Below are 12,101 nucleotides of genomic sequence, written 5' to 3' on the forward strand. Positions count from 1 at the left end.
ATCTTTAGTGCCATGAAGTTAATTGCTTGGGGGAAATGAATAAATGCAAAATCATTATTAAATGTTTGACCTGTAAATTTCACGATCTTGAGTCCTTGGGGTAACTTGTCTAGCGCCCTCTCCAGCCAAGAATGCAGTTCACCGGCAAACCATCGGATCACGTGACTCAAACTTTCAGGCAGTGGCTGCAGTGCAGATGGCACTAAAACCGATGAAACCGTCTGGTAAAGAGAAAAAGTATAAAGTCCGTCATGTTATTCCCCAATGGTTTGATGTGAAAAAAAAAAATCCATCGTAGATAGATGGACAGGTAGACTGACAGACAAACAGATGACAGACTGACTGACAGTAATGAATGAGCACATTGTCGGAAAGCACAGACAAGGGATGTGGAATATTCTCGACATAGTGTGAGTGTTAAAACACATAAGATGACATGTGCATTGATGCTTCCTATAGGTATTCATGTTTGCGAAAAGAACAGCACCAGAAAAAGAAAAATTTGCTGTGGATATAGGCCTAACATCTTTAGTTTTGATCAGTTCTTTTAATGATGAAATGTATAATTTTGTTTCTAATCAAGAGGACATCGAAACGCCGCCAAACAAGGTCCCCGAGGCATGGGGTCCTAATGTGTGTATTATTGGTTTTAAATGTTGGAATCAATTGTGATATGACAAACGAGATATGAGGTGAATGAGAAACTCGAGGGCTGCCCGACAGAGCATCGCTCAATAAGCCTACATGCAAAGTGATATGCGAGTATCGAAATGCACCGAAAATGGACAGGTGGATGGGATAACTTGTTACTCATTCGTATATACGTGAAATTATTCAGAAATTCGATTATACACTGGTATTCTTTCCTGTTTACAAGCATTAGATGGGTCAGCCTTACAGAGAACACATGCCCTGCATGCTATACCATTCATGATGGCAGCATTAGACAGGTGGACATTCCAATCTCTTCCCACAAATACCTTGGATCTCACAGAATTTGACGTGGTATCTGGCAAGTTGGCCATTTGACCAATCATCACCACGTTTCCGTCAATGTTCACCTTTTTTGTTCTCTCGTGATTCTCGCACCAAAAGAGAATAGCATATCAAATTCCAGTTTACGTTGAGGGAAAATAACACGTCGTAGTCACTGGTTTCAACGAGGGAGGTGTTTCGGCCCATGCAGAGTCCACCCAGTATCCAGGAGGCTTCCACCCAGGGGTCGGGCATCCAACACTACAACGTTACCTCCCTCTTTCGTGCATTTGCCAATTCACCTTTATGTTATATCATTTATCTACAGGTTTCCCCAGTTACATATTGCATCTGTGTTCATGGTTTAAGCTGGACGCTCTCGGACATTGAGCGTGAGTTGGTGTGACTGTGTCACCATTTTGTGTGTTTTACTATGACCCTCCGTAACGCGCAGAAGTCTGGATTTTTTAAAATGATACTTTGCAGTGGAATCATTCTTGCGCCTCGTTCCACCTTGCCACAGCTGATTGCAAGGAATACTTGAGATTAACTTTGTCCTTATACCATTGCCAGAACTAAGACTTGTCACGTGTACAATTGCTCTTTGCTCAGTGGTCTTGGAGGTGTAAGTCACAAACGTCGCAACAGTCCACCACCCGCTTTTACCATGTCTAATGAGTTTGGTGCAATGAACTAAATGGACTCGTGTGAGCATTCCCTCACGGACGAGGCAAGAGGGATATTACTATATAGACAGGGTAGAGCCAGGCAAAAACTGCCTTTTTTTCCAGTCAAGGTTTTCTCACTTGATTCTGGTACTTTAGACCATACTTAACAAAATAAGCTTCTGCGCCATCTTGAAATCTGTCCCAAATCCAAGATGGCCGCCAAATATCCAAAATGGCCGCCAGAGGACCTAAAAAGTGCCTTCTGTGGTTAAGATTTGTCTGGGGATGGGTTTTTTAAACTCTATTTGATGATAAATGGTAAGAGGAATAAGATTCAGTGAATTGAAATCAAAATCAGTTTCTTTTTTATTGCGAAAATCCAACATGGCCGCCAGACGCAGCTCCCGAAATTAATAAATGTCATAATAACCGCAGGGCCAAACCCTAAAAACTTGCTTACTTAACAAATGAGTTCTACTCTCTCTACAAACTAAGTAGACCATGCTTATTTTCAATTTTTTATTGTAACGAACAACATTCCACAGGTCTACCTCAAAAAATTTGTTGCGAAAGCCTCCAAATCCAAAATGGCGTCCAAGATGGCCGCCATATTTACTGATTTTGCTATTTGAAAGATAGAATTTGATAGAAACATCAGATTTCAACAAATATGATGTCATATGAAAGAGAATAAAATTTCCTACAAGTTAATACCATTTTTGTGGGCGATTGTGATAACTGAATTGAGATATAAAGGAAAAGCACTCATTTTTTGATATTTTTCTGAAAAAAGGAAAATCAAGAAAATGCTTGATTCAGCATAAATCAGAAAAAGACTGAAGGATTATCTTGAAACGTTTTTAAGAATTTTGCTTAACATATAATTAATATTTGGAGAAAATTAGGGGCCAGTACCATTTGCGGTTCAGGAGTTATAATGTCTCAAACTTGAAAACTCACTATGTAAAAATTTCCACTTTAGCTGTGACAAGACCTTGTTGGTCGTAAAGAGAGTCTGCACGCGCCAAGACTACTACACGCACCACTGGCACTGACGCTTGTAGCAGTGCCAGTGGTGCGTGTAGTAGTCTTGGTGCGCGCAGACTTTTTTGACAAACAAGAGTTTGTGCCCGCAAACTAACTTTTCATACCAAGTGGTAGCTCAGGTGACGCTGATCGTTATTATTTCAAAGAAGATTGTTCTGATATGTTTTTATGCCTCCGCCAACGAAGTGGCCGGAGGCATTATGTTTTCGGGTCGTCCGTCCGTCCGTCCGTCCGTCCGTACGTACGTCCGGACGTCCGTCCCGTTTTGTTTTTGTCGATATCTCAAGAACCGTGTTGTGGTTTTACATCAAACTTGGTATGAGGGTATATCCTTAGGGGATAATACTTTGTTTGGATTTTAGGGTCATGGGGTCAAAGGTCAAAGGCCACAGGTTATTTTGTGAAAAAAAGGTTGAAATTTCATGTTTTTCTCCATATCTCGCAAATGGTTAAAGGTATCTTCATGGAACTTGGTATATATATGCTTGTACCGATGGGCAGTGATTATCTAGGAAAGTTGGGGGTCATGGGTCAAAGGTCAGGGGGGTTCAAAGGTTGAGGTCAACTCCTCAAAATATCACTACTTATATTTATGCAATGCCTGAAGGTTTGTTTTTTTTAACTTGATGTATGCATGTATTACTAAATATATTCTGTGGGAAATTTTTGCCAAAAGGTTAAAAGTCAAAAGGTCAAGTGAAAGTGCTTAATTGCACTTTTTCCTCCATATCTCGAAAGTAACTCAAGGTATCATCATGAAACTTACATATTTATGCATGTTCTACCCGACAGTGATTCTCTTTGGAACTGTGAGGTCAAAGGTCAAAGGCCAGGTTTAGATAATGCTATTTTACCATCTGATACTGAAATTATACTTTTTCTCAATACCTTGAAAATTACTCAATGCATAAACTTATAAAAGGGTCAAAAGTCAAGTAAAAATCATCAGTTCCCCAAATACCTGCACTCTGAAGTTTTAATCATTCATCCAATTGAATCTAGTTCTAGGAAAGTGAACATTCAGCACATTTGTGGCAAACCTGTCATTTTAATATTTTGCCAATTGTGTGAAACTGTCATCACACATTGTCAAGACATTGTACTATAGACCTATTAGGAGAACCATGCATTATGGCGGAGGCATACCAGTCGCCGTAGCGACATTTCTAGTTTTTTATACTAAGCTGTCAACAGTTATCAATGTTATGGTTTCTTGAAAAGAAATGGTGATATCTCCGTATGTTTTAGGCTTCATTATATATATATTTTTTTCTTACATGGTAGAATGTGTTGTGATACAACTAAACTGCACATATAAATCGAATGTGATATCTCTTCCAATGGTAAACGATACCTTTAGTGTGTTGCATCAGAGTCAAATCTTGATTAATAATTTGATATGTTTTTAGAATTTCTTGTATTGCTGTCTATCATTGTCCTTGTTTAAACCATATTAAGGGTTTATTTATTTATTTATTTATTTATTTATTTTTTTTGGGGGGGGGTGGAGCTCATTTTAGTGTTTGGGTAAGGCCCGATCTTTGATTTAAAAAAGAAATGCTTCTGTATCAAAGATATGCTTTTGAACTTGTATGTTACTCTGCTGTTGTAGAAACGTGAATGATGATGGCATATGTGTAATAATATCTGATCCGTACATGTCCTTGAAGGCCCTTCTGATCCGAGCACCCCCCCCCCCCCAAAAAAAAAAAAAAAAAAAAAAATCCGACATGGCTGCAATTTCTCAAAGTTGCTTTTAAATTACTTTCAAGTATATTGTTCAAATAACACTGTCCAGAATGATTATTCATGCTGTATATTCACATTTCTGAGGGGCCCACATTCTACAAGACTTGTCTTTTTAGTGGGTCCCTCCATTTTTCGAATTATCCACAATGTTTACTTACTTCAAATCACTCGAGTTTTATGATAATCTGTAATGATTGTAAGGTGCTACAATTATTGTATTCTTTTCATCCTACATAGTTTTGAGCACCTGATTTTCTGTTACCAAAAAAGAAGAAGTGATGTTTATATGTTCTTGTCAAGAAATGAAATAAAACATTGAATTGAATTGAATTGAATTGAATTTACAAATAAGCATGCTGAAAGTGTATTCACTGTGAATAGATTTTTCTTACATCGTTTTAGGCTGATTTCATGTGGGTTATAGTGTCAAAATTGAATTGAACTAATGCCATTGGTAGATGCTTTCACATTTTAGATATCAGGATCACTCGAGAGTGGAAATGTTCATTTTCATTCCTTTTAGAGTGATCTCAGGGATCACTCAAAGAGTGACGAGTGATCCCTAAGGTCACTCTAAAATGAATGAAAATGAAAATTTTCACTCAAAATTCACTCCAATTTTACTTTAAATTTACTGATTTCCGTTATTAACTCCTTCAAAAATGAAACTTCCACTCGATTTTTTTTTCTTTTTCGGAGTATAGAATATCACTGGTTTTAAAAATATCTCCATAAAAACCCATGACGGTTTGAAATAGCACTACAATGTTCAAAATATATAAAAACTATAAATAGATAGCACAACAGACAAAATTGTACCAAAATTAAAATAATACATTTAATTTGGCGCCATAAACTATGTCAGCTTTGATGGCCTGTAATCTTGAAGTTTTTGAGTGATTGATCCTAATTTTGTTTTAAACTTTCTATGGCATGGTTGTTTCAGGCTTCTACCTCTATTTGAAAGACATTTTTTGCTTCATCTCATCTGCTCCAGAACAATCTACTTTGAAATGATAGCGATCGGCGTCACCTGAGCTACCACTTGGTATGAAAAGTTAGTTTGCAGGCACAAACTCTTGTTTGTCAAAAAAGTCTGCACGCACCAAGACTACTACACGCACCACTGGCACTGCTACAAGCGTCAGTGCCAGTGGTGCGTGTAGTAGTCTTGGCGCGTGCAGACTCTCTTTACGACCAACAAGGTCTTGTCACAGCTAAAGTGGAAATTTTTACATAGTGAGTTTTCAAGTTTGAGACATTATAACTCCTGAACCGCATATGGTACTGACCCCTAATTTTCTCCAAATATTAATTATAGTTAAACAAAATTCTTTAAAATGTTTCAAGATAATCCTTCAGTCTTTTTCGGATTTATGCTGAATCAAGCATTTTCATGATTTTCCTTTTTTCATAAAAATATCAAAAATGAGTATTTTTCCTTAAAATCTCAATCCAGTTATCACAATCTCCCACAAAAATGGTATTAACTTGTAGGAAATTTTATTCTCTTTCATATGACATCACATTTGTTGAAATCTGATGTTTCTATCAAATTCTATCTTTCAAATAGCAAATTCAGTAAATATGGCGGCCATCTTGGACGCCATTTTGGATTTGGAGGCTTTCGCAACAAATTTTTTGAGGTAGACCAGTGGAATGTTGTTTGTTGCAATAGAAATTTGAAAATAAGCATGGTCTACTTAGTTTGTAGGGAGAGTGGAACTCACTCGTTAAGTAAGCGAGTTTTTAGGGTTTGGCCCTCCGGTTATTATGACATTTATTAATTTCGGGAGCTGCGTCTGGCGGCCATGTTGGATTTTCGCAATAAAAAAGAAACTGATTCTAATTTTAATCCACTGAATCTTATTTCTCTTACCATTTATCATCAAATAGAGTAAAAAAAACCCATCCCCAGACAAATCTTAACCACAGAAGGCACTTTTTAGGTCCTCTGGCGGCCATTTTGGATTTTTGGCGGCCATCTTGGATTCGGGACAGATTTCAAGATGGCGCAGAAGCTTATTTTGTTAAGTATGGTCTAAAGTACCAGAATCAAGTGAGAAAACCTTGACTGGAAAAAAAGGCAGTTTTTGCCTGGCTCTGCCCTGTCTAATAGGTTGGGAACGGTCTTCCAGGTTTTCATCAGGCATTTTGTTGACAGTCTACAACTCACGAGCCTCATCGTTATCGCTTCATCCCTGGCTTTTATCGGTAAGAGTATAGATACAAATACGTTGAAAGCTTAACATCAGCATCTCTCTGACTTGTATGCGCGCGCATTCTCACCTTGTAAAGAATGATGTCACAAATACCAACTATCCGAGCAACACTGTCGGATTCTAGGATGGGTAGTATGTGTGTTGGCATACCCTGCCAGAAGTGTAGCAAGTAGTGTTGTACCTCGTCGAAGCTTGCCCGGATAACCGTGTCAACTATCCGTTGACAATGCGTGCGATACATGACCAGGAACGTAGAAACCTGTTTTCATATTGGAAAGCAGTTCCAGAAATAAGTCATAAAAACTGAATATACAAATAATTATGCTGCTCCGTATAAGAAATCAAGAAAGCAAACTATGAAAAAAAAAGAAAAACCGTGTGTGTAATCGGGAAATAAAAGTGCATCCCTTACTATTTGATCTTGTAACTTACAGATCTAGTATGTGTTTTCATAAAAGAACTGAGTACGTGTCGAACATAACACATGTGGGAAAAAAAGGGAAATCCGACAAGTTGAATTCGAAGATACATCATGGGGACGGTACATACCGATTCCTTGTTGATTTCAGAGGGTAGGTTAATCGTACTGACATCCGGAAATTTAGGCAGAAGCGAGCCGAGCTTGGTACGAGGTGAATAGGACACGGTCTGTTTAGGCGGCTCCTTTTTGGTGCTCTCTTTAACATCGCTTGAAGAAAAAAAAATGAATCCGTAAAATTGTAAATCGCAACATCACCGTAAATGGATTGCATCACTTCACTTCTTCATATTTATTATGAAGTCAGACTCCAGAGACAAGCGTAAAATGGAAGCGAGTTGAGAACACTTAAAGTAGGACGTCACCTCAATGCACCGTGACCTTCTTCTATACGTGATTCACACTTTGAAACTTTCCGATTCGCCCATAAGCACATTATTTTCTTTAAACGACAATATTCTTGCTTTCAATTATCGATGTTTACACGTAAAAGGGGGAAAAAAAAAATATATATATATATATGTAATGATACCGCGTGTTGGTACCAGTACAGAAAAGATGACGAAGTAGGGTGGTAATTCATTTTTTTTTTTTTTTTTTGCATTTCATTTGTCGACCCTGAGGAAGACGAATGTATTCGTCGAAAATTTGGTCTGAATGAATAGCACTGTTGGACTGACATGCATTACCACCCTACTTCGTCATATTATATATATATATATATATATATATATATATATATATATATATATGTATGTATATATATGCATATTATTTATATACATAATTCCAAGATGAACTATATATATATACAATGTATATATATATGACAGATGTATATATGTATATACATATATATATATATATATATATATATATATATATATATATATATAATTGGAATAAGTAACAATGAACAGAATGAGATGAAAAGTGGTGGAGACGGGGCACACAAAGAATGACTCCGGGCTGGCCGTGTATGAAAATGTGTATATACCACAGCAATACAGCAAAATCCCAATATAAGTGTCAGCGTTTTGCTGGTACTTTATGCTGGGACAACTTTGATTGAGAACAAGGTGTACATCTTTACTCTGTGGTGTATTTTGTCCGCACCACTTCTCGCCAGGCAACAAAAATTTAAACCGCAGTTTTATTACTTTATTAGAACATCGTCTGTTCGTCGATGACGCGTGTTGTGACAATTTGATGTTTCACTATCTGAAATTGAGGTAAACATCCCCTTCAGGTCTGTTCATCACTAATGTTATCACATTCCGTCGATGAGTCATGTATAGAACCACTAGGAGGACAGCAAGCCTATAACAACTGGAATGTTGCTTTGCACACGTGCGTTGCTACTGGAGAATCAAATCAATCTATACCCTCCCCCCCCCCCCCCCCCCCCCTTGGAGTGTTTGACTTCGGAATGACAATATTTGGTTGGTTGCATTGTTCTCGTTTCCCTGACGCTGAGGTGTCTTCGTGTTGAGGGCAATTACTGTCACTTTGAAGAGTCCATCAACTCAACAAACTTCACCACGAGAGACGGGTGAAACATGTTAGCTTTTCTCGCTCCTTCAAGTATGAGAAAGACTGCCCGTAGCACGATCGGTGGTTTTATGCTATTGTTATTTCCTTTATTTGGGCTTAAATTTCCGTGCTGATATAGAAATATAACTTCTGTCTGGAATGATAAAACAGACTTGAATTTGTGCTGAGGAAAAACGACAATGATGTATTGTAGTCTCGCCCTCATGTTAATTGATGTCGTGTAAACGACATCAGAGTATAGTTGTCATGTTCGATTAAAGTTTCTATTGCCCATGCTCGAACGACTGTCTTCAAGTACTGCGAGAAATAGATATACCGTTAGATTTAGTGTTAATCTACGATAATATTATTGTCCACACACACACTTAGTTCCTCACCTTATCTTTTGTGATTTGTAGACATCAGAAATATCACGATCCTGAAGAAATAAAATTGATTACCAGCCTGAAGTGCCCCCTTCTCTCTCTCCCTCCCCCCCCCCCCCTCTCTCTCTCTCCCTCTCCCTCTCTCTCTCTGTCTTCTTCACCATGTCTACGATTGCCGACAAAATACTTTCACGTTAATTTCCCAACTTTGATTCTGAGCTGTATACATAGATTCGTGTGATTGTGGATCCGTTTTTCGATAGTTTTAAAAGCTACATCCATAAAACCACTTCTCGTAACTACGTGAAATAAAAGTGTATGATATGTAAATAAGATTAGTGGATTTACTAGTCATGCCACATAGTATACTTTCCTTGACAGAAAGTTTTCTTCTAGTGCCAATCATACCTGGTCTGAGCCTTTCTTGAAAACGTAGCGTCGTAATAAACAGACGACACCCTCACCGCTATGCCGTAGTAATGGTACCTAATAGAAGACAGATCAAGCGGGTATAGTAAAAATCATGAAAGGCTATGATGAATTAAACAGCGATATTCACTGAACAATTAAAAGGAAAGAATAGCAATCAGTTAAGACAGGGAATATAAGTGTAGAAGGAATCGACTTTGTTATTGGAAGTTTGCCGTGCTCAGTTGTTAAACAGTTTCTATTTTGTGTACTGTGTGATGAACTCCGCCGTCTGCTACGTTTCTGTCTAACGTTCAAGCCCTGGCAACCCAATAAAGCTCACAACTCACAAGCCATGGGGTTTTGTTTTGTTGTTATTGTCGTTAGGTTTGTTTTGGTTTTGGTTATGTTTTACCGATACTGTATACGATGTGTATTGTCGAGTTGATCCGTTCAGGAGAATATGCTAAACTTATTCGGACAAATTTTGAGGAAGTCATGGAATTTGTGTTTCATTCCTGCATGCTTACTTGGATTGACCACGAGTGCCGAGGCGCCGAGTGGTAACCTGCGGAAATTGTTGTCGGATAATCTGCAGGGGTGTGGATGAGAGAAAGTTATCAGAAGGATAAAAGAAGCAGACGAGTATGTATAATGTTAAAGAATGCAACAAAATGTCCAAGAAACGAGAAGGTGCATAGGATCATTCACCTTTTGAATTTGTCAACGCAGAGTCGGGAGGGAAATTTTATGTGTGTAATTTTACATGGGCGTCACCAGGGGGGGGGGTGCGTTGGGTGCGAACGCACCCCCTTTCAGACCCTTAAAAAAAAAAAAACAAACAAACAAAACAAAACAAAAACTATAGTCTGCGAGCGACCTCAACGCCGGACACTAAATGATTATTATTTTTTATCTATTTATCATTTTTTTTTTGAAATTTTGCATCGGGGACAAAAACAAAGAAAAGAAAAAATCGTGGGCAAAAGCAATTCGCACCCCTGGTTCTGGCAGCACTGATTTTATACATAATTATCTACTAGCGCAAGTGTATTCTATACAGTGTTGACTATATACATAGATTTTGGACATCTTTCCCATACTTGGTCACTTCGACGCCACCTCGCTGGTGATACCTCCCCCAGTCATGAACATAAACCGACACCCTTGACTACCAGTGGCGGGTCCAGGGGGAGGGGCGCACCGGGCGTCCCCCCCCCCCCGTCCCCTCTTAATTTCCAAAGCGAAAAAGTATAGCTACAAATGGCAGTTTTTGGACTGTAAAATGTCCAATTTTCAAGCTCGCTCACTGGCATTTAGTCGTAATGCCATTGTCCTGAAGTTGCTGCCAGTAATTGCCGGCAGTTCCACCCGGTGCGCCCCCCCCCCCATTACTGCAAAAAATATAGCTACAAACGGCAGTTTTGGGACTGTAAAATGTCACAATTTTCAAGCTCGCTCGCTCCGCTCGCTCGCATTTAAATTCTCCTAATATTGCTGTCAGTAATTGCCAGCAGTTGCCCGGTGCGCCCCCTCAATTTCGAAAGCAAAAAAAAAAAAAAAAAGATATAGCATCAAACGGCAGTTTTGGGACTGTAAAATGTCAAAATTGTCAAGCTCGCTCGCATTTAATCTTTATGCAATTCCCCTGATGTTACTGCCAGTAATCGTCCAGATGCGCCGGTGCGCCCCCCCCCCCCCCCCCTTAATTTCCAAAGCGAAAAAATATAGCTACAAACAGCAGTTTTTCTACTGTAAAATGTCAAAATTTTCAAGCTCGCTCTCTTCGCTCGCTCGCATTGAATCGTTATGCAATTCATCTGATGTTGCTGCCAGTAATTGCCAGCAGTTGCGCCCGGTGGCATGAGCTCCACCCCCCTTAATTTCCAAAGCGAAAAAATATGGCTAGGAACGGCAGTTTTTGGACTGTAAAATGTAAAATTTTCAAGCTCGCTCGCATTTAATCGTTATGCAATTTACCTGACGTCGCTGCCAGTAATTGCCAGCAGTTCCGCCCGGTGCGCCCCCTCCCTTAATTTCCAAAGCGAAAAAATGTGGTTGAAAACGGCAGTTTTTGGACTGTAAAATGTAAAATTTTCAAGCTCGCTCTCTTCGCTCGCTCACATTTAATCTTTATGCAATTCCCCAGATGTTACTGCCAGTAATTGTCTGCAGTTGCGCCCGGCGCACCCCCCTCCCCCTTAATTTCCAAAGCGAAAAAATGTAGCTACAAACGGCAGTTTTTCTCCTGTAAAATGTCAAAATTTTCAAGCTCGCTCTCTTCTCTCGCTCGCATAGAATCGTCATGCATGCAACTCACCTGATGTTGCTGCCAGTAATTGCCAGCAGTTGCGCCCGGTGGCATGCGCTCCACCCCCCTTAATTTCCAAAGCGAAAAAATGTAGCTACAAACGGCAGTTTTTCTCCTGTAAAATGTCAAAATTTTCAAGCTCGCTCGCATTTAATCGTTATGCAATTCACCTGATGTTGCTGCCAGTAATTGCCAGCAGTTCCGCCCGGTGCGCCCCCTCCCTTAATTTCCAAAGCGAAAAAATATGGCTAAGAACGGCAGTTTTTGGACTGTAAAACGTAAAATTTTCAAGCTCGCTCGCATTTAATCGTTATGCAGTTCACC

General features: G+C 39.2%; 1 protein-coding gene across 1 annotated transcript in view; it reads right to left on the reverse strand.

Moving 5' to 3' along the window:
- Positions 1-12,101, reverse strand: part of LOC139738354 (transcription factor RFX4-like) — a 31,745-nt gene that overhangs the window by 12,726 nt on the left and 6,918 nt on the right. The window contains exons 4-8 of the mRNA XM_071648991.1: positions 9,997-10,058; positions 9,467-9,544; positions 7,211-7,349; positions 6,729-6,920; positions 71-221 (exon numbers count right to left, since the gene is read on the reverse strand). Of these exons, the coding sequence (XP_071505092.1) occupies positions 71-221; positions 6,729-6,920; positions 7,211-7,349; positions 9,467-9,544; positions 9,997-10,058 (622 nt within the window). The remainder of the gene's footprint in view (positions 1-70; positions 222-6,728; positions 6,921-7,210; positions 7,350-9,466; positions 9,545-9,996; positions 10,059-12,101) is intronic.

Source organism: Diadema antillarum, unplaced genomic scaffold (assembly GCF_040938485.1).
Source record: "Diadema antillarum isolate AM-2024a unplaced genomic scaffold, OU_Dant_1.0 seq00000738_RagTag, whole genome shotgun sequence".
NCBI classification, from domain to species: domain Eukaryota; kingdom Metazoa; phylum Echinodermata; class Echinoidea; order Diadematoida; family Diadematidae; genus Diadema; species Diadema antillarum.